At 39.2% G+C, this 23,634-nt stretch overlaps 1 protein-coding gene across 2 annotated transcripts; it reads right to left on the bottom strand.

The window, feature by feature from the left end:
- Nucleotides 1-7,536: 7,536 nt before the first annotated feature.
- smarca1 (SWI/SNF related, matrix associated, actin dependent regulator of chromatin, subfamily a, member 1) lies at nt 7,537-23,411 on the bottom strand. 2 transcript variants are annotated; one of them, XM_056745331.1, is made up of 26 exons: nt 23,216-23,411; nt 21,811-21,894; nt 21,614-21,679; nt 21,239-21,405; nt 21,000-21,100; nt 20,561-20,661; nt 19,667-19,846; nt 19,363-19,518; nt 19,037-19,168; nt 18,582-18,650; nt 17,282-17,391; nt 16,708-16,934; nt 16,193-16,314; nt 14,801-14,953; nt 14,556-14,688; nt 14,254-14,399; nt 13,961-14,089; nt 13,489-13,599; nt 12,728-12,841; nt 12,034-12,156; nt 11,818-11,950; nt 11,133-11,251; nt 10,214-10,288; nt 9,916-10,053; nt 8,495-8,605; nt 7,537-8,074 (listed from the first exon to the last, which is right to left on the bottom strand). In XM_056745331.1, exons 1-26 carry the CDS (start codon nt 23,270-23,272, stop codon nt 8,015-8,017), a joined length of 3,117 nt encoding a protein of 1,038 aa, XP_056601309.1. In that variant the 5' UTR covers nt 23,273-23,411; the 3' UTR covers nt 7,537-8,014. The 2 variants fall into 2 exon arrangements, with proteins under 2 accessions (XP_056601309.1, XP_056601310.1); XM_056745332.1 differs by lacking the exon at nt 21,614-21,679.
- Between the last annotated feature and the right edge of the window lie 223 nt (nt 23,412-23,634).

Below are 23,634 nucleotides of genomic sequence, written 5' to 3'. Positions count from 1 at the left end.
ATTTCTCTGACAATGATTATGCTGCTTAAGAAGCTTAGTGAGGACAGCACATCAGCATCCACGGGGACCCGCATCCATCACTCTGGAGACCAGCATCCAAAATTCAACATATGCTGGTCTTTTCTGCAAGTTAATTAGGTAAATGCTCTACTAAAAAAGTGCTTAAGTTTTGTTTAACTGTATCAGGAGTGTTCACACCTGGGGACTGTTCACTCGTGACATGCTTTTGTTCATCTGCTGTTTTCTTAATTGCTCCATGTAAACATTCGCTAGACATCTTTGACTGTTGCGACATGCTTTTTTGTGATTTTCTAAAGACACCACATGAATTAAAAACAGCTGAACTTTTAAAACCAAGTCTTGCGTTTTGTTTATTCTTTTCCTCTGCGTCGAGCCGTTTTAATCGGTTGATGCGGCCCCTAAGAGAGCCTGTTGTCTTCTAGCTGAGGACTGCGCAACCGAGTGTTAGTTCGGAGTGTCAGAACAATGTTAGAAGACCACAGAGACCAGTTTGGAACAAACTTCACAAGCTTATTAGATATGGATTTGGCTGCAAAGCCATTAAGGGATCTGGACGCCAGCAACAGAAATTTGAAATCAATTTTAAAATGTAACAGTTTCCGATCAGGGTACTTTAAGGCGTGTGTAATGCGATCATGCCGTGGCATCCTGGGTAGTATCTCGGGAAGGGCAGTCGGCACGCAGCACTGCAGAAATCCAGCGTGATGACAGGCTTCAGGCTTGAAACAGAGGATGAAATGTAATGTAGTCGGGTCTCAAAAAAACGCTGAGGTCCAGGACTGGCTAAATAAATGCTTTATGGGATTTACCGTGAATTTCACGCTTTACTACATCCGCCGGTTCTGCGGCTGCTTCCTGTTCATCCCTTTTGTACACATGGAGATTTTATGCACGCATTCGCTTAATGTTAATGAGAGAGGGGCGAGCAGACCACGCTTTCAAAACTCCCTCTTTTTCTCTCTCTCTCTCTCTCTCTCTCTCTCTCTCTCTCTCTCTCTCTCTCTCTCTCTTCTAATTGCAATGCATTCACACATTAAGTGATCCACATTTTTAGACCCACTCTCTCTCTCTTTTTATCTCTTTTTCACCTAATTGCATGCACATATTAACATACATTTCCATTCGGCTAAAAGCAGTGGCTTTGTCTGCCGCCGAGTATCAAGAGAATGTTCCTGAATGTTTATGAGTGATGGGAGACATGGGACATTTATGAACAGAAAATTACATTTTGTTCTCACTGGAAACAGAATGTAAGTGGAGAGCCGGTGCTGCACCCTGCGTCTATGTGCGTGTACAGGTGTGGCTATAATTGAGACAATTTGCAAAGACGTTTTAAGTGGTCTTCACTACATGACACGCTTGTGAATTAGCCAAATTGTGTTTTACGTAACATTAACATTTTTGTAGTGGGAAAATTATTGGAAGGGAGTATTACTTTCTATTAAAATAGCATAAAAACATTGTGTCTTCATGCTTACTACAGACTTCTAATGGATGTTTTGGTCTGACCTAACCAAAATGTCACCAAAAAATGTAATCTGGGTGAATTTTCCCTATAATTCAAATTGTTTATACATGTTAAACATTGCTTGACGAAAATGCTTAAATGCCAAAAGCTTTGTGTGGGATAGATATTGATAGAAAAAATATTAGGGGAAAATCAATGGAAAGCCCTAGCAATGATACTGAAACAAAAGCGTTTGTGTGTGTGAGCGAGATAGAGAGAAAGAAAGTCATTATTCATTGATATTCATCTTCAAAAATCCAGCATATCCTTTGCCATCTCACGAACTGGGATTAACCAAGGGCACACACACTAAAAAATGCAATCATTTAAACCCAAAGTATGGCAAAGACCTGATATGCATGCAAACACACATAAAATTAATTAACTATAGTAATTAGTCATCCTCATTTAAGATACAGCATTACGGAGAGAGGACCACAGAGAGAAAGAGAGAGAGCCATCGACTGTGGAAACAGAACTTAACTTAGACACTCGGTCACCATGGGAACCGCTGATGCGCCCGACAGGGGGTCACACATGATCAGGTCAGCGCCGGGCTCCCTTATCGACTTGTGCTGTTTACAGATTTCACTCCATTTCTCTGTCTCGCATCTGTGCGACGGGGGGGCCGCACAGTTCTTTTTTTTATTTTTTAAGAAATGACATTGTCCTTTAAAAGCTGAGAAGCCTTTGATTTCTTGGACTCCCATTAGTTTTGGTCTCTGTTGATGACATGTCCTGTAGTGTGATGTGGCGCTCTGATCTGGGACCAACTGTTCGGCCTAAACATTATCAGGGAAACCACATGGCTGCTCTTGGGCTGGTGGACACGGGCAGCCACTGACAGTGCCGAAGGTGGGAGGAAAGAGAACAACAGCATTTCCTCTATTAAAACCTAATTATTGAACAGTCAAACAAACAAAGTCAGGAAAGAAAGAAAGAATATATGACCTCTCTTTCTTTTTTTTATTTCGCTCTGATTTAAAATAAAAATTTCTAAAATTTCAATATAAATCCACCTCTGTGGGGACCGCTCCTTTATTGTATGAAAGCAATGACATTGTCCTTTAAAAGCTGAGAAGCCTTTGATTTCTCTGACATTCATTTTGGTCTTGGTTGATGTTATATATTAAGGTTACTCTCCAAGCTCTGGTACATCTTAAGCTTGCTGCCATTTACTTTGTGCGAAGACAACTCAATTCAAGTAAACCTTACCTGAATTTTTATTGGCTCTGAACTCGATGTGGGCTGTGTGGGTGTCACATACAGCCTTATCAGGTTTGTCTTGAGAGACTTGTCTGGTTTCACTCACTCTTTCCTGCAATCCATCTGTGGGGGCGCTGATTTATCGATCATCCGTGAAGGAACAGCCAACCCTCCAAAGAAAATGTTGAACTAACTTCTAAAGAAACGGTACCAAGGAGTGATTCGCAGCAAACGATTCTTACACAAACAGTGAATCAAAAATGATTCATGAGTTAACCAATCAGAGAAAGTAATCTGCTCCCATAGTAACAATGTAAAATGTGCATTCTGTCCGCGCTCAGAGAGGTGTTGAGTCCCTGTGGCACGCCTGCGTTTCATTTGTACAGCTGCATAAACAAATTACTCCAAACCAATTAGCACAAGCTGTTAACACTGGTGTTTCTAGGTCTTTACATTGTTTCTTTACAAGTGTACGGCAAATTAAAACAAATTTAAAGCATTAATTCAACATGAATAGTTAGAATGTTAGAGGTATCGTAGTATTTAATAGTTTGGGGGGAAAGGTGTGGTGGGGTGTGCATCTCCCTCTAGTGGCTGTAGGCAATGAAGCGGTCAGTGAGTATATTGTTGTTTTGGAATCAAACCACAACCTTTACGCTGGTAATGCGATGCTCTATAAAGTCCGCTACAGAAACACTTAAAAGGTCAGTTCACCCAAAAATGAAAATTCTGTCATCATTTACTCACCCTCAAGTTGTTGCAAATCTGTAGTCATCTAATCGATCTTGGCCACCATTGACTACCATAGAAGAAACAATTACAGAGGTAGTCAAAAGTGCCCCAGAACGGTTTGCTTTCCTACTTTATTAAAAATGTCTTCTTTTGTTTTTATAAATTTATAAAGCAAATGTTCCTACAATGCTTGTCAATGTTTGCCAAGAACTGGCAAAGGTACAAGGGCAATTCTGTGAAAATGTCAACCTTACCATGAAAAATGTAGTTGTTACCAGCGGTTTTTACTACGGTAACAGCACAGATTTTAACATTTGGTGGTTCAAATACCCATGTGAGATCTCTCTTTAAATTTGTACAGCATTTGTTTTATTTTTAGTACATGATTTTTCATAGTCAGGTAAGTGCCATTTTCATATTGTCACATCCATAACGCTACATATTCCTCATAAATGGACAAATTAAAATTAAAATAAAGTAACTATTTTATGTTCTATAAAGAGACATCCCTTCTCCATTCATTTGGGTATTATTTCTTCAGGAATGTGCATTTTATTTCACAGAAATCCGACAAAGTGTGTCGTCTCCTTTTTTTTGTCACATCCATAACGCATGTTTATTTCCATTTTTTTAAATGTAAAAAAAATCTGTTTAGACTCTATCAACAAGGGTTCAGTAAAATATAAACAGATGGTTCAAAATATTCGTAACAATTGCATTCTCTGAGCATTTTTATATCACGTCCATAATGCAAAATGTCACATCCATAACGTTGGGATAGCCCACAAGCATCCTTTTCATTTTTGTGTAAACTGTTCTTTTAAATAATGTTTTTAAAACGTTTTTTATAAAGCCTGTGGCATACCTCGTTTTTTAGAAATTACACGAGCACACGCGTACAGCCGAACGCACAGTACAGCCTTGCAAAGTATACTGCTTTTGACCCATACGCGATCGCGCTCTATTTTTACGCATGCGCATTACGACGTTACAATATCTATCCGGGCCTAAAATGGTCAGGTTTTCTTCGTCTACATTGAATCGATGCTCCCAGTACACGGTTTCCACCTGGTGATTACTGCAAGAAATGCAATGTGCAAGCGCAACCTGAGCGTTTTGTACGCGAGGTAACAAAATTCCGGCGTCACGTGCACTGTACGCTGACCCTCGAGTACGCGCAGAAATGCAACCCGTCGCCATTATCTTTCAGGTCTTGCTATAGTGTTGTGTGAAGAACAAAGCATAATTTAGGTCTTCATAAAAATATCTTGTAAACCTCACTAGCGCCTCTCAGTATTAAACCTTGCCTTTCCAGTCACTGGATGCGTAATGGATGGGTTTTGCCAACTCTGATAAAATTATGAAATAAAAACAGCACGACTGTCCAAGATCATAAGGATCCACCAGTCATTTCATGTATTTTCACTTGCAAAAGCTAATAAACTGTATTTAGCTCCAAGGCAAACCATCAGCAGTTGGTAAATAGCTCTTCTATACAGCTTCTACCAGTATGGGGCTGCACAATTTTGCAGTAGCCTAGACTCTCTATTAAACTTACACTAATTTACTTTTCCTCATCTCATGAAAATGAAGGCGTTGTGCTCACATTCCCAATTTTGCAGTGTTCCCAGCTAAACAGAGTTTATATGTTAGTATTCTCTTTCTCTGCATATGTTTAATGTAGTGTGTTTGGTTGAGCGAGATAAGGCACAAAACAAATGAACACCTGCATTCAGATTCGCACACACACGCACACATCTACGAATACACTCGCAGAGATGGATGATGGGGGAGATTGGATTTCTGGGCCAGTGAGCAGGAAGCAGAACGTAAGAGTGTGACTGCAGTTCTGTCACAGCAGGTCATTTGGGTACTAATGACTCTGTGTGAATGTGTGTGTGAATGCACACGTGTGTGTGCTCCGCATAAACCCTATAGATGTGATTGAGACACCTACCAGCTGCAAATTCAATTTGCAAACCCCAGTTTTTATATAAAGTCATTTAAAGCCTGCGAGCAGAAAGTGAAAGTGGTAGAGAGAGGGACTTGGTGTTGTTTAGTGCTGTCTTACAAAACCTCTCACCAGTGATAGTAGAGACCTCTTTTCTTGTCATCTGTCGCTGCGCTTAAATAAGATGTCATCAGCGCTCTGCAGTGACTGTTGTCGCGAGAACGATGATGTGCTCTGAGCAAAACCTTAGTCAGACACCGGCCAGCGGCTCATCTCTGCTCGTTCAAGTGTTTCTTCATGCCTTTAAGACAACCGGTGTATGTACTCACGTTGTCTGAGTGTGTGTCAGCGAGCGTGAGGGTGTGTGTGGTACACAGAACAGATTGTGCATTGCGGAGTGAAAGCGCAACAGCGCCCCCGTGTGGTGAGGCACGCCGCACTTCAGCCTCAGTGATGTGACTCTGACGCTGGATTTAGCGACATTGCAGTCTCTTTAGCGACCGTTTTTTCCCGAATTTTTTCAAGCTTTTTCAGTTCTATAACGAGTCATGTTCAGTCACTATTTAACTATACTTCTCCCATTGTCTGATTAACCGTTTTATTCTACTGTATAAAGCAGAGCGTAAGCACAGAGAGTAAGGAAAAGAGCACAACAGATCTAAAGTGTTGACGTATTCTAAATACGCGTGGGCGTAATGCATATGCTAATTGGCGTATGTCGTAATCTGACGACGCGTTACGATCCAAGATACTTATAAAATAGCTCCCCACACGACCTTTAAAAAGCTTCGTTCAACAACAATCCGAAACGAGTAAAGCTCGATTTGATTCGGAGCAAATGTTAAGAGTTCGTTTTTTGTCACTAACAAACCTTTTTGGGTCGGTCTTTTGTCACCTGACATAAGTTCGACCATTTGTCATAAATCTTCCTTTTTTTCAGGCATGTGACAATTCTTCACACAATACAGAAGATAGTAATATCCACACTGACAAGACATTTATCACAGGGTTCGGTGTTCACCATAAGGGTTTGGTTATTCAAATAATCACCTCACAGTCATTTTACGTTCCTGTGAAAAACAAAACGGAACATTTAAGAACTAAAGTTAGCACACCGTGTCGTAACCATGACTCCACGCCACATCCCATCTACAATCCATTTGTGTGCCAACACTTAAAAGGTCTGTGATACCTGGACACTATTCATGATTACGTTCCGTTTATCTCAGTCGCAGTGTTGATTTCGCGATTTCGTTTTCGATCGTGAATGTTAAGTTTTAGGCGGGATGTAATTTGAGCCAATCAGATGCGTCGTCGTAAATGTCACTTGACTAGTCATTCGCGTAAAAATGATGTCATGACAACGTTAATGGGCTCAAATGTCAAACATGGATCCTATCATAAAGGCTTCTAAATGCCTCTGAGATCAGTTAACATCAGTTATAATTCAACGAAACATTTCATTTAAATTTTACATAGTATTTTAAATTGTATTTTAATATATCTGTACAGCACTTTGGTTACAACTTCCGTTTTTTGAAATGTGCTTTATAAATTAATAAACTAAACTAACTAAACTAAATTTGATGACACAATTGTCTCAATACACAGATAACAGAGAATGACCTTCATTACAGGTGCTTTTTGGAATAGTATAGTTATGACAGTATTAATCCGCCTGTATTGAAGGGATAGTTCATCCAAAAATTAAATTATGTCATGTGTAAACATGTATAAATTTCTTTGTTTGGTTGAACACAAGGACAGATATTTGGAAGAATGTTGACAACAAACAGTTCTGCGGCACCATTGACTACCATGAAGGAATTTTACATTTTGGGTGAACTATCCCTTTAAGGTGTGCATAATAAATGTCTGTGTGAAATGTTTTCGAGTCTGTTCTCATGTGAGTTTTGTCATATATAATTAAACGCATCAATATAATTGCCAATAGACTTTACAGACCAATTAACACAAAAAAAGTCATTCTTAAGACATGCACCACAACAACACAACTATAAGCTATCACAAAATACTGAGACGAAGTGTTACATTAATAACCAAAAGACACATTAATAATCCAACCAGAAACCATAAGGAAAACAATGTAAACAACCAGCTAATTTAGTTTTTTAATAATACTGAACTTGTACCTATAAAGATCCGGAAAAAGGTTTAAAAGTTCAAATGAAAATACTCAAAATGGCTTAAATGCAACATTGAATAACACATGAATGTAGAAAAGAGCTTAAGAAGACTGGATGTGCAAAGCTACAGATCATCACATGGATTAAGGTGCAGATAACAGAGACCTTAAACGTACAATAACAGTGTCTCAGGCAAAAATCTTTTCATTTAAAAAACACACAGATGAGATAAGAACAGTCTCAAGCTGTCCCTTTCAGCATGCTAAAATGCTATTTAATAAAAGAACATTCTGAAAAAAATATAGCTGCCAACTATATGTGACCAAATAACTTTTGCTAAAATGTACATGTTCAAAAAAACTGGCGTCGAGTCACATATAAACGGCAAAACAGTAGCATGGCGTATGATTATCGTAGTGCTTCATAATGGGGAGTGAAGACTTCAGACCTTCAGGTTCGAGATTTTTTCTCTTTCCTGTCACAGGGCACTTCGGCTTTCCGCTTCTGAGCCTGCGACAAATAAAAACAACATCAAGTTCATAAGATACAAAGGATAAATAAGTAAACAGAAGGCCTATTGTAAATAAATATCTTCAAGGTCTGTGCAATGCTTCCATAGTAGTTTCGGCAGCAGATTAAAATTTCTCTTTATATAATGTAAAAGAAATATAACAGTTTATATTCACAGTCACTTTTGTTTCCTCAGAACTGATATATAGTCAAGACATACAGATAGACTTTAGAAATCATCAGTAGGATACACTATACTATTGTGCGGACAATAAATCAGAGGGGAATTTTGATCATTTGCATGTTTTTCCTGTTCAGTTGTTCCAGCATGATTCTGAACTGGAGGCAACGTCTCTGGGGAGGAAGAGTGCAGAGCACAACAACAGATGGAGTGAAAAGAAAGAAGACAGGAGGTATTACTGATTGTCCTTTGGGTGTTCGCCTCTTCTTCTCGGCTCGCTCTTTTTCCTCTATCTCCATGTTCTCTTTCTCAATGAGAGAAATGAGCGTGTTGCAGCGACGCTGGAGCTCCTGCAAGCCACACAAACACAGATAAAAACTCTATTGTCCCTTCATGATCGGTGAAGAACAATTACACATCACACCGCAGAGGCTTCTGACATTTCTTTCATGTGTGCAGACCAAACTCGCACTCCATGCGAGTCGATGTGAGGTATTTTGTATTTGTTTGTGAAAAACACAATATTTACATACAAGAACTTTTGTTTTATATATTCTTTATTTATTTTTTTAGCTTGAGATATATACGCTTTCCTGTGGCTCAGTGGTTAGAGCATGGCTAAAGCAACGCCAATGTTATGGGTTCGATCACAGGGGATTGCACATACTCAGATACAATGTACGTCGCTTTGGATAAAAGCGTATGCCAAATGCATAATTAGGAAAGGGTGATAAATTATCTATATCGGCTGATAAATGGTTATTTTTTTATGTTATCGGTATCGGAAAATAAAATGTATGCCGATATATTAAAGCCGATAAATCATTTCTTCTGGTTAAACTACTTCATCTGCATGCTGCTCACAGTTAAAGTACAGTACAGTACTGTCTTTGTGTCATGATCATTCACTTACTGCTATTAGCAAAACATTGCTGACGTAGGTACAGTATGTAGATACAGTGTATATGAATGTGTAAATTATAGGAACAAAAGCATATTGTTTGAAACAGACTGCTGTCTTGAAATCTGTTAGACATGTGGCTATTGAGAACATCTATTTGTTAATTAAATATAACAGTAAAGTTTGAAGGTTAAAGAATCGTAAGCTAGTGTAAAGTAGGCTTGGTACATGATTTTCAGGGGAAAAAAGAGAATTGAATGAAGAAAGTGAAGGTTTAAAAAAAAAGCAGTGGTCCTCTTTTTGACTTTTGTTTCAGTCTTAGTGAAATTTATATTAATATTTAGATACTGTATATCGGCCAATATGTCGGTTATCGGCTTACAATGTTAACGAATTATCGGTTATCGACCAAAATTTACATATCGGTGCATCCCTAGCATAAATGTCAATATAATTATAAACACTGTAGACTAACCCTAAAGAAAACCTAATTTACCCGTGTATTGTTTTTGAGGACAACTCCATAGTGCTTAAAGTGAGATTTTCTGTCAGATTTAGTGTCAAGGAGACAACTGCACACACACAACTATGTAATGGTTCTTTATCGGGTCTTACATTCAGATCCAATGGTAAATTGTTACAGACTAATTGTAAAATGATGCCTCTGTCTGTTTCTGTCTGTTTAAACAGGTTTTACTTGTTCTAAGGACAATATTTCCTCCCATGAGTACTGCAAAACTGCACAGACACCTTTCTCACCATGGCAGTCCTGGACTTGATGAACCAGTCAAATCTGAACTGTGGGGCATTTCGTACACACTGTCGAAGTTCTTCATATACGTATTCTTTATCAAATCCCATTTTATGCAGCATACAGATCAAAAACCTGTCCTCCTCCTGCAAACACACACACAGACTTTAAGAAGTAGACACATGTAACCTATAGACTAACAATGCAATGTTTTACTCTCTATCACAAAAAAGAGACTGCTCTTTTAAAAAGAAAAACACAAAACTAATTGCATAACAACTCTTCCTGTTTTTTCCCCACACACACCTCTGTGTAGTTCTTTCCTTTGTTCGTGCCGTACTGGATGCGGAGCTGGTGGAATGGAGCCTTGTAGCGTGCTATCTACAAGTACACAAACACACACCATCAAACAAGAAATATTTACTAATTATTACTGCATCAGAAATAAAATTTCCTCATGAATATTTTCACTTTGGACGATAAGGCTGTGACTTTACTGCATAAACATCGTGGGTGTGAATCATCAAAAGCTAGTAATATTCAAACTCGGCACACAATCATAATTCAGCAGCCATTAAAAAGAATCTCAATTGTCAACAATGCAATTTAATTCCATTCCTCACTGATAACACTCAGAGCTTTGTTATTATTTCATTATCTTTGCTTTCACACAAATCTTTTTCATAAATCTTTTAATTCTATCAGTTTAAAGGCATATGTGAATGCAGTCAACGCTGTATGTTTAAACGCGAGATTAACGATTTTAGCACGTACATGGTTTGGATTGAAGTCTGCTGTCAAAGAGACTGAGCCAATCGCACATTTCAAAAGGAGCTGGTGCAACTACCCCGTGCTTTTAAAATTATCTACTGTAGGGCTGGGAAATTAATGTCAGCGCCTAAATGAAAAATCTCATTCAAGCAGATGAAGAAATTAGCAGACGAATTACAGGAACAGTAAGAGATTTTCTAAAATCTAGCCTCTCTGAGGAAGGAAACGGTGCAGCTGTTTAAAGGTCACGTTCGGCAAATTTCATTTAGGTGTTTATGTTTAAATGGTAGTGATAAGAACAGAAAACGGACAAACAGCCACCACATAAGTGAAACGCAGATGTGGCACATTCACTAGAAAAGGTAATACGGCAATTTCACTTCCATTTAACTGGTTTTCTGTGTGAAAGTGGCCATAGAGAGAAGGTTTTATGAATAGGTTTTGAACGCTTGACCTTGACGTCCAGGGCTTTTTTGATGCTAATGCGTCTTTGGATGCGAGCTTCTCCTCGCTCTATCTGAGCCATGATCTTCTCGATGTCCTGAAGCTCATTACATCGTTCCCAAAACACAGCTGCAAAACACAACAAACACACAAATGTGAAGTGTGCACTTAATGTACCTTAAGTGTACGGAGTGTGTAGTTTTCAAGGTTTGCATGTATGACTGATAGAAAAGTGTATTGTGTAGTTGAAACGAGTGTAAAGTGGCTCAAGTATTTCTACGAGAATGTGTGTGTGTGCAGGTATGAGGTGTATGTAATTTCTACTGGGGCTGTAAATTAAACCTCTTAATTTACAAAATTAATTGACGCATGTAATCGTGCCGCCAAACCCATATGTAAATTCTATAATTCCATCAGGGATTTTTCCACCATCAGAGCAATTCAAATTTGATTTACCACCTTCACGGTGTTGCGAATCAACAATAACCCGTAGCTTCTACTGCAGGTAATGCACATGGCTAAACTGCATTAGCCAACAGCTATAAACGTAACAGAATGCAAAAGTCATGAAATGTGTTTTTCAAACTTGAACTGTTTTTAAATCGACATGCCGTTTTATTGACGTGGTGCCGAGGGTGTGCGAAATGCGCACATAGATCAAAAATTAAACATAGCCAGTTATAATGGTGTCGTACCAGAGTACTCCATGACCTCCTCAGGGGTCTTCCCTTCCACATCTCTAGCGATGTTGTCGATGTCATCACGACCGTACTTCTCATTGGCTTTAATAAACTGATTGAAATCACGCTTGTTCCAGTTGGTGAAACCCTGCGGATGAAACAGACGAATTCTGTAGCGGCACTGCTCGCTAATTAGCACGTTGAGTGAGACAGAGATGATTAAGTGTGTACTTGTGTGAGTAGCTTCTCTTTCTCCTCTGTCTCTTCGGGAGAGAGGGGCTCAGCCTCGTCTATCTTTGCTTGTTCCTCTTTCTGGAGCTGTGCTGAATTTGGAATGTCAGGATTTCGTGGAACCTTTTAAAAAACACAAACGCCATTTCAAACCACATCTTCACAAACAAATATTCAGCACACAACTGATTTCTAAAATAGACTTTTCAGAGCTTTTAAGAGCTCTTATACAAACTTTTCTAATAGTAAATGTGCACAAACAGCCTTGAATCCAAGTTACAATCTCAAACCATCTATCTCATCATTTCTCAACCTCTTTAGTCTTTACGCCCCCCCACAGCCCCATTAGTATGGCTCAAGTACCTCTTCATCACCATTAACCCAGACATGTGCTCCTATAATATCACACTAAACAGGATATCACTTATCATTATCTTAAATTTCATTAAATGCAAATTATTGCAATGATTTACTTTAAAGCTATAAATAATTAAAACTGTGGATGAAAAACAAACTCACAGAGTAGCTTTTTCAAAAATCAGTTGTTTTATGACTGCATTTAGTTTGATATAGGTTTGAATGGCAAAGACACTAATTGGCCTGTATTACCATGTTTATTTTCTCAAAATAAATCTGTTTCTGAACCTGCACATACATCAGGAAGTAAACCACTGATCTAGCATACATTACTTACCTTGTATGCAATGGTTTTTCTGTAGTAGAGAATCTCCATCTCCAAGAGCTCAAAGAGACGTGGAGGAAAGAACTGAAAGTCCTGGATGTTGGGCTGCCTGGGAGGCCGAGGAGCCTAAATCACAAACTCCTTATAAACTCTCTTCATGTCACATGCAAACACGTGTGTGATATTGATGAACATAATAACAAAACACCATTTTCTGGCCATTTTTATTTATTAACCTTTTGCTAAAACTACATAATAGAGGGACTTTATACAGACTATTTGTTTGTTTGCTTTAAGTACTTATTTTATACAGCACTTTTCCAATACAACTCAAAGAGCATTTACTTCTCATTCAGTGGCCCCTTTTCATTCTTATCGATGTTTTTATGACTCACAATGGACTATTCGATCAAACCGTCCCACTGCAGCAATCGAGTGTTAAGTGTCTCTCAAGGGCACGGCAGTGACAGGACAGCAGGAAAGAGAACGTTCAGTTCACGAGTCAGCGTTTGAACCTCTAACCTTTGTGTTTCAGGCCTAACTCTTTATCCATTACGCTATCTCCGATATCTGATGATACAGCAGCCTTCTGCTGAGCTACTCCTACATTCACTGAGTCCGTTGTGGCTGTCAGTCTGATGAACAGTGATGCGAGTGGATTATTTAGTGTGTAGCAGGTTGTGTACGCACTTGCATATGGTATGCTTATGCAGTCTCGAGTAGAGCTGGCAAATATCATTTCAGTGTTTAAACTGCTTGTGTGTGAGGGTTACCTTTGGGGCTCTTGGCTCGCTGACTCGCAGCGCTTCTCTGAAGTAAGCATCCACAGCATAATTGGCCTTCCTTTCTCTCTTCGGCGGCTCAATCCATTCAATCAAACTCAGCTACACAAAACGGGGAAAGCACACACACTCAGACTTCAACTGTAAACTTTTGCATAAACAAGCATAGAACTTCAAAAAAAAAAAAATGAACACTAGGGTTGGGCCAATAGACGATGACATCTTCCATCGCCCATGAATGACAGCCATTACGATGTTGGGCCGGCATCGGGATTCCCTAGTTATGCGCTCACATTGTATGTGTGTAAACTTGTCGATGTAGTTGACTTATCACACACACACAGCCTACACTGGCACCGCCCCCCGATGTCATCGTCCATTGCGATGTTTCACTGTAGGTAGACAATTTGGTAGACATCGCCCAACCCTATTGCACACACAATGGTAAATACCCCAGACTCACTTTCTGTTTCTCTCTGTAATCTTCTCCTTCAAAGTTGTAAAGGCTGGTCTCGGTTGCACCTGTGTCCACTGTAAAGGTTCTCAGCGAGCTCTCGCCCAGCTTCTTCATGCGTTCGTTCATCTCGGCCGTCTGACAGAAATAGCCATCAAACAAACTTAAATGGAATTAAATCAAGGGTAAACGTCTCAAATGAAAATTCCTTTGAAAAACTCTTTTGGAAACCAAAGCAAAAGCCAAATTTAGACTTTTTCCATTGAATGTCATCCAACCATGATATGTTTGTGAGTAATCACCTTCTTTGCACCTCTCTCCAGAATGGTGTCAATTTCTTCATCCGTGAGTTCACTGTCTTTAGAGGCGAACACGTGCGTTGCTCCATGCCGGATCATTTGTAGCATTTCATCTTTCCCCAATTTATTCTGCTGGTCAATCAGCCGTCCTATGAACAGCATTGTAAAAATACGTCTGAATACTCATGCACCCCCGAAAAAAGATACCTTTCTATTGTTGCTTCATGTCATTTAATTTAATTCTGTGTCCAGCATGTTTGCTTATGGTACATTTACATTTATGCATTAAGCAGACATATGCATACCCTGCTGTATGACTATGGAGTCCAGCCGTAACTTCATCTCTGCTCTCTCCACGATTCGCTCCTCTACTGTGTTTTCTGTGATCAGTCTGAACACTTTAACTGGTTTTGTTTGTCCGATTCGGTGAGCGCGGTCCTGAAACACAACAAGTACACAAATATCCACAAACGAACTTGCATCTCTCAAATTCTTACAATCGTAAAGTATATTACGCCCAGCTGTGTGGTTTGGCACAAGTGTGTCTCACCATGGCCTGCAGGTCCACCTGTGGGTTCCAGTCCGAGTCGTACAGAATCACAACATCAGCTGTAGCCAAATTAATCCCCAGCCCACCTGCTCGTGTGCTCAGCATGAAGAGAAACTTGCTGCTGTTTGTTGCGTTAAAAGCATCTATGGCTTGCTATTGCGCAACAACAGAGAGAATGAAAGAGGCATAAATGAGAATTTTTCTTTATGTTTTAAAGGGAAGTCTGATGGAATTTCACCACTTCACATTTAATTAATGAGTAGTATAGGTGTTTAAAGGTACAGTTTTTATAAAAGTGCCGCAAGAGGGCGCACGATCAAAACAACAACAATGCCGTAGCTTGATGAAGTTGTGAAGGAGCGTGGGATGATGGGATCTGTTCTCAACTCCACCGCTGATGGCCATCAATCAGACGGGAACAAGAAATCATAGCAAATGAGGTAAAGTTTTATAAATGTTGGTCCATAAATAAGTGACTGCTCGAAACAAGTACTTCCGCATTTGTCCACGACACTGTTGACATCTGGTTTCTACGTCAGCAAAAGTGGTAACAAAGTGGAACACGGATATGACATCGTTTACAATGGCGATTCCCTCAAGATCTACAAGTATTTAGAAATTGGAAACATTTGAGATATTGTAAGTACTCAGATGAACAAAATATATAACACTAGCCAAGTGGTCTTTGGATATTTTACCCCGAAATGGTAACAAACTGCACCTTTAGGACATCTGCCAAGTGACAACTCTCAAAATTCACAGAAAATTAAGACATTTTCTTTAACAGAAATACAAATTTAAAAACTACAATGAACGGCTCATTGTGATTACAACAAACTTTTTCCTGGGTTATGGACATCATGAATCCCAAAAGTACAGAAACATAATAAAGCAAAATATATAAAAGACTTTGAAAATCTGAAAAGAAATTACCTGAAATTAACAAATTGTCAGGCCCATAAATGTTCTTTTACTGCTCATAAGTGTAAATTTTTGCAGTTATATTCTTAGCCTCTGTGTTTGTCTAACAACTCTGTATAACCACCAGTTCGCATTCATCCCAGGTCTGATCAGCAGTTTCCATAACAACCAGGTTGGTTAATCAGCGCCCTATATAAACTCGACTGAGGCTCCATGTGAAGTGTCTCTATTTGCCTCCAAATTTAACAAAGCCCTCTAATTTTCACATTTTTCTTGTTCAATGTTTTTTTCTCTACATGCTCTCAACTGTGCTTTTTGCCTTTTGTTTATTGGATTTTTGTGAATTACTTGATGTAATAATTTCATATCATGCCCCGCATTTTTTGAGAAAAACACAAATAGACACAAATAGCTTATTTATTTTTATGTATATTGCTGTATGAAACTGTGTGTTTATGCAAGTGTATGTACCTCTCTGGCCTCATGAGGAGTGTTACCATCCAGTCTGCAGTATTCATACCCTCTCCACATGCAGTAATCTTCCAGAATATCCAACACGCGTGTCATCTGGCTGAATATTAATACTCTGGAACCTGTTCACATGCAGACACAAAAAATAATGGAGTGAACGTGAATTCATAGATTCTAAATTAAAAATATATAAAAATCATGAGCAAATTACCTGCTCTATACATTTAATCATTAAAGTGTTCACTCAAACCACTCTTTCATTATTTACGCATCCTCGTACTATTTCACACTTTCTTTCTTATACAGAGCACAAAATATATTAAAAAAACACAAGGCAACACTGGTCCATTGACTTCCATCGTAGGATGAGTAAACCACTGAAACATTCTCAAAATATCTTCTTTTTTCCACAGACAGATTTTGAATGACATGAGGGTAAATAAATGATGACCAATGTATTAATTTTTGTTGAGCATTCCCTTTAAAAGCAAACTAACGCACACAGCCATGCCCACCTTGCTCTTGTACTTTAGGCAGAAGTTTATCCAATGCAACCATCTTGCCGCTATTGATGACCAAGTGTGTGTCTGTGGTGTAGGGGGGACCAGGCTCCGCCCCATCAAAAAGGTACGGATGGTTGCAGCATTTCCGAAGCTGCATCAATATATTCAGAAGCCGCATCTTATCCATCTTTCCTGCTGAGTTTAGGATGTCGATATCTTTCATCAAGATACGCGTGTACCTATTAAATATAAAAAATAAATGAATTTACTTGCTGTATAATGCATTGGAATAAATTCAATTCAGCGAGACGTACAAGAAAACATACAGTATATTTTCAATTCATTGCTTTGCACAGTACATACGGCACCATGAATAATCACAGAAAGCGTTTATCAAACCAGATGGCTCTACTTCATTCAAAATTCAGTACAATTTAACTCACTCATCAAATTTAAGTGAACACAAACAAACACAATCTATTAAGCCGTCTGCTGAATCTTTAGAAAAATGTGCTTTATTTTGCTTTCTTTTGAAGAATATTCTGCATAATGCTAATCTCAAGAGTAGCCTCGAGTTTGATCTCACCATTCTCTCTGCATTTTACTGAGTCCCAGGTAAATCTTCACCTCCTTCTTGGGTGGAAGACTTTTCTCCACCTCCGCTTTGATACGACGCAGCAGGAACGGACGCAGAACCTAAAACAGCCACTTAATATCTTGACTATCTTCATAAACAATGTCGAAGAAAACTACTGCGATGCTGAACAATACTTAAAAATATGATTTAAAGATGTGTCATTTTTTGGAGGATCTATTGACAGAAGTGCAATTTAATATACATAACTATGTCTTCGGAGGTGTATAAAGACCTTTCATACTGAAGCGTTACACTTTTATTACCTTAGAATGAGATATCACTGTCTATATAGTACACCGGGGGCACACTTGCGTGGAATTCTACAGTAGCCCCAAATGGACATACTGCTTTACAGAGCGCGTTATCTAAATGCCTTATCTCCTTCGGAAAAAAAGCGAAAACGTGACAACTTCTTATAGTGTTTTCAAATCGGGCTCGTTTGCTGCGGTCTGAACTTGAGTGCGAATGATCCAGGCACCCCCCACAGCTTTGGTTTGGTTTCAGACTCTAGTTGATTCTGTCGAACCCTGCTGCGCTTGTCTTACATCATAAAAAATGTGCACTGCACATGACAGAAAATGGATCAAAATATTGTGTTTTTATTAATTTGTTGCTATAATGCACAGCAGAGTAAATAACATTTGGGTTTACTGTATGCGCGTTGCATGCAGACGGCTTTCTGCTGCTTGCAAACAGACTATTTTGAGGAAACAGTGGATAACCATTGACCTGCCGCTCTGATTCAACTTGCAACGCTAAAATACGATGCAGCCTGCACTCTTACTCAAATCCAAGGTAAATCATCAACATTATCATCTCTAACATGTGATTTATTGAAGGAAATACATTGTCATCGGCTAAAACACATGCGCAAGTCACTTTACTTCCTCATCAAGTGTGCACCCGGGTCACTGTTGCTTTCATATCCATGCGAACCCCGCCACAGTTCCGAGCAACCAAACTAAGACAACCTCCTTCAGGTAGTCTCGGTTCGGTAGCCAGGTGTGCACCCGAGTTCGCTTGACAACTTTCACATTAGCGTTTTTCATGCGAACCGCGCCCCGTTCCAAACTTAACTTCAAGTGTGAACGCGACTTAAGTCCTGTGTCAGCCACCATAGTGCTGCGAACGGGGGGGAGTGTGGAGTGAGTCATTGGTTGCAATTCCTAACCTCACCGCTAGATGCCACTAAATTTCACACACTGGACATTTAAATGAGTGAATGAGGAACATAGAGAGTCAAACTTACAGCATGAAGTCTTTCAACCAGCTTCGTGTCACCAAGGCAGTTATTTGTGTCAAACCATGAATCAAAATCCTAAAATTTCACACACAAACAAACAAAGATGAAGCAGAAAGCATGTACAATCTCAAGGACACAGGGCCTCAGACAGGGCAAATAGAAGTTAACTTCCGTCTATAAAACCATCTCTATATCATATGATTCTGTGATAAAAAAAACAGTTTAATTGGTTAATAGGCTTTGGGATATTTTACACATCCTTACATTTATGACAGTCTGCATGCTGTTTGTAAGTTTTCAGAGCTTCAAACGCGCTGTTCTGACACGCACAAAGCCCGTCAAAAACTTTGGCTTATAATCTGGGGTGCAGAGTTCAAACAGAACTCTGACAGATACAGCTAAATAACATGTGAGTGAGCGGAAGGAGATAAAATGCAATATTCGAAAAAAGCATGACTCACGCTGGCAGAATTGAACACATCAGGCAGCAGGAAGTTCAAAAGCGACCAGAGCTCATGTAGATTATTCTGTAGTGGGGTTCCAGTCAACAGCAGACGATTGGTTGTCTTAAACTCCCGCACAATCTCTGACAACTGAGAGCCACAGACAGATAAAAGAGCGAGAGAGAGACAGCAAAGGAAGAAAAGATAGAAGTAAGATTAAAAGAAGGTTATTTTATCCGTATCAGATCATTAAATCATCTCAGAAGTATAATATGACAGATTTTGCAGCTTTATAGTCGCTCTTGCATTAATTCAGCCTCAGTTGTTTATCTGGGTTGCGTTACCTTTGATTTCTCGTTTTTGATGCGATGGGCCTCGTCGATAACGAGATACCGCCAGTTAAACTTCTTAAAGACGGATTTCTCCCGGATCACCATTTCGTACGATGTCACGCACACATCCCACTCTCCAGGCATCATCACGTCACGAATGAATGCTGCCTAAAACAAGCAAGCAAACTAATTAGGGCTGATTCATTATCACACAAGTATTATGAAGAACCTTCTGGTAACATGAAAGTGGGGAGACGGGGAATAGAAGGAAGGATTAAAAATCAGAAAAACAACAGAAGGACAAGTGTGGTCTCACTCTTTCATCTTTATCCCCGATGAGACAGACAGCCTTTAGGGTGGGTACCCAGCGCTTAAATTCATTCATCCAGTTATGAAGGGTTGATTTGGGCACTAGGACCATGTGGGGACCTGGAATGTTCCTGTAGTGTTTCAGGTAGCCTAGCAACGCAATCGTCTGCAGGGTTTTACCCAGACCCTGTACCAATCACAACACAGGAATCCAATGAGTCACAGACACGATCAAGAAATCACAGTCACATTAAACTAGTGAAGAGACGGAGTAATTTTTTCTTTGTCATGAGTCTATGTGTTTCCACTATGACGTATAGACTATTTCTGACAATGTAGGTGTTTCATTAATAATAGAAGTGCCGCTCTGAACATGTTTTTTTCTGCTGGCCCAGTAGGTCACATTGTCACTTGAGGCAAATATACATTTTTGAGATATGACCAACACATAACACTTAATTGGGATAAAATGTCTACATTGGACGTACAGTAAATGGACGTGTTTGCATCGCATCGGGCTATATTTTCTACATACTAAAAGCCAGAACTATTATAAAGGCAAATCCACACTGACCCGACCAACAAAAACCAACATTATAAGTACGCTGCTCGATTTATAATGAACAAGATTGTTACCATTTGTCTGTTTGTTGGTACTTGTGTGAGTGAAGACATATAACATAAAACAGTTTAATGTTACAAAAGTAGTAGTTTGTCTGCATCATGCTATTTCATTGTGTATTGAGACCCTTGCTCTTTTCCCCCCTCTGCTGTCTCGGTTGTTATCTGCTCCGTTAGTCTGACTTGACAGCATAAATGAAGCACTGGATGTGATTGGTTTTCATTTTCGACTCCATACAAACATGACTTTGTGATGTAAAGCAATAATAAGTGACGTTACCATCTCATCAGCCAGAATGCCATTGATGCCGTTCTCATAGAGAGAAATCATCCAGTTCAAACCTCTGATCTGATAATCTCTCAACGTTCCGTTCTTTACATCTATCATGAATAAAAATATATCAGTGAATCCTTAATATCTCATTATTGCTCATGGCCATTTATAAATTAATTATAATATATACATCATATTAAGATAAATGAATAATAATGCATTGCATTTGTGAACTTCCTTATTTTTTTAAATAAACATCCCTATTGTAAAACTGATTGATGCCCCTAGTGGTGCAGAAACGACACACTTCACACATTTATGTAAACAACGTCATAATATATGATTACAAATCAATGTGTTTGAATGGTCCAAGACGCTAAAAAAATCACTCTATAACACATGAAATCACACACTGTTCATGATATCAATAAACATTGATTCATACATGAAGGGGACTCCTCAAATCGAACAAGAACGTTAGAGGCCCTTCTGCTCTCAGATAACAGTTCCTCATCTTCCTCCTGCTCTGTCCGACGATGGCGGTTACTGAAACACACGACAGCCGGGCACAAATGAATCCAACCAAATCACCATGACGACCCATGTCTGACCGACAGCTTGGGGACTTATCGTCAACCTTATGCATCTTAAGTGTGAGCATGCATTCGTGTGTGTGTGACTTACTCTGCAACAGACAAGAGGTTCTGTTTCTCATCCTGTTTGATTCGTGGTCTCCCTACTTTCACCTTCAGGGGCGAGGTGGGGGACTTCTGACTGGCGGGCTGAATGAAATGAGCGAATAGTTCTGTCTGCTTCAACAGGAACTCGAACCGGTTTGCACGGTCCGTTTTCTTCAGACAGGAAAAAGAGAGAAAATAACTAATAATAATGCCACACTTTAGTAAAGTGTTTCTTGGTTTAGTATAGTACTAAATGCTGTTTGTAGAAATAGACACCAGGGGAAATTCTATCTAGTATGTATTCATTTAGCATTAGATTGATCTATATATTATACATCATTTGATGTCAGAAGCAAATTTCACAGTCTGTCTGAGGTACCCTATTCCAAAACGTGGTCCTTCTACTCCTGTCTCTGTCATCCCTCAAATATGTGCACAGAAGCCTCTGTGTAGAATTTTTCATAAGATAACATGTTTATGTACAAATACAAATAATGTAATGTATGCATTGTTATATGATCTTTCCTTTAATAAGTACATTACATATTCAGCATATTCCAAAATGTTTACACTCACTCTTTTTTCCTCATACTCGGGGTCCACCTGGCTCTCCTTCACCGCAGCTTTAGGAGGGGGGCCTAGGAGGAATGGCGGGTCCTCCTAGAAAAGCACACAAGATGCAAACAGATGAAAACAAACCTTGTAAATATACAGTACCCGACAGTCAGTACTTATATGAAGATTTCTGTAATGGATCAGTTAAAGGATCAGTCCACCTAAAAAAATGAAAATTGTCATGATTTACTCCCCATCAAGTTGTAACAAACCTGTATAAATGTCCTTGTTATGTATAACAGAAAATTTGATATTTTAAAGAATGTGGGAAATTAAACCGCTCTGGGGCACCATTGACTGCCATGGTAGATTTTTTCCTGCAATAGTAGTCAACGGTGCCCCAGAACTCCTTTTTTGCGTTCAGCAGAACAACATAACTTATACAGGCTTGTAACAACTTGATGGTGGGTTAATGATGACAAAATGTTCAGTTATGGGTAAATAATCCCTTCAAACCAAACAGAAAAGGTAAAGTAGTCAAGAAGTCAGTGACCGGCATGCAAATCTACTCTGTCAATTTATGTTTTTAAAAAATCCCTGGATGCACCTCATAAAGCTTTTGTTTATGTCACCTGCACAATTTGCATGCTTCCATTCAATTGTGTGGTTAAATAATTTGAATACTATTTTCACAATATGGAAAATAATCGGCATGTTAATTAGGAATGGGGTGAGTGTACCAAAAATTAAACATCTTTTTTGTTGTATTCTTGTAACAAATAAGAATACTTGGAGTTTTGCACATTGAGGTTCCCATAGTTTCGTAAGGGTTATGGTTAGATGCTACACAAATCACATGCTTTTAAAAAAGCACAAACGAGTATATATGCACACAATAGTTATATCGCTTCAAAAAAAATTGACAATTAAAAAATCTTTAATACAGTAGTTGGACCCCAGTCTTGAACACACAATAAAACAACTACAGTTTACATGACAAACTAAACTTTTCAAAAACACACAGGGTAATCTGAGCTCATATTAAACTAACATGACATTTCGTTTCACATTATTGGTGAGCATGTGAGTGTTTATTAACGTCGTGCGTGCAGCGCCTGCAGGTTATTTTTGTACAGAGGTTTGCATGCGTTCATACGTAGGCTAAGGTTAAGAAGCGTATCAACTTTGCGCCAGCCGCAGATAAACCGCATGCAAATGCCAACCTCCACCTACATAAACAACTGTCCATGCAACACAAGTAATAAACATCTACATTAAGCTGTGCATATGTGAGGTGAACAGCCTTCCCGCCATGTTCCGTTGCCTCCAAACGCAGATAAACTACAAACTTCTGCGTCCTGTTTTTCACGTCCGTCTGCAAACAGAATATGTACAGTACACTCTTCTTCTGTCTGGCTCTCTTTACCTCCTCTTTCTCCGCGTGCACCTCCCGAGAAGTAGACGGTAGCTCTTCGTCGGACATGCTGGTCAATGTACGAAGCTTTTCATGAGTTATTGATAACCAGACAGTAAGTTAAAAAGCATAAATTTGGCGTATGCGTCATGACAAGACCGTACATTCACGGCGCGCTCACACGCCCCTTCTCGAGCTTCATATTAGATCTCGCGATACCAGAGTGGTCAGTTGCTCATGTTAGGCCGTCGCATCAAATCTCGCGATAGTAAAGCGACCAAACGCTTAAAAATAACTGTCAAAACCTTGCATAAGATCTACAATCGAACTGTCTTATATTTAATACAATGCCCTGACAAGCATGCCGAAGTATCAAATTACATTTTACAAATTAAATACGGCCTTTTAATAACGAAGAAATGAAATGCTAC

Source organism: Triplophysa dalaica, chromosome 4 (genome assembly GCF_015846415.1).
Source record: "Triplophysa dalaica isolate WHDGS20190420 chromosome 4, ASM1584641v1, whole genome shotgun sequence".
NCBI lineage: Eukaryota > Metazoa > Chordata > Actinopteri > Cypriniformes > Nemacheilidae > Triplophysa > Triplophysa dalaica.
The sequence above is the reverse complement of the archived record's forward strand: the minus strand, read 5'-3'. Positions and strand labels throughout refer to the sequence as shown.

Bases quoted from the DNA above. Each gene is read 5' to 3' on its own strand.
- smarca1 (XM_056745331.1), bottom strand. From the start codon at position 23,272: ATGTCCGACGAAGAGCTACCGTCTACTTCTCGGGAGGTGCACGCGGAG. The intron at 18,651-19,036 runs GTGAGTCATGCT...GTGAAATTTTAG, and splicing joins ATGTGTTCAATTCTGCCAGC to GATTTTGATTCATGGTTTGA. The intron at 14,689-14,800 runs GTGAGACACACT...GTTGTGTTTCAG, and splicing joins AGGTGGACCTGCAGGCCATG to GACCGCGCTCACCGAATCGG.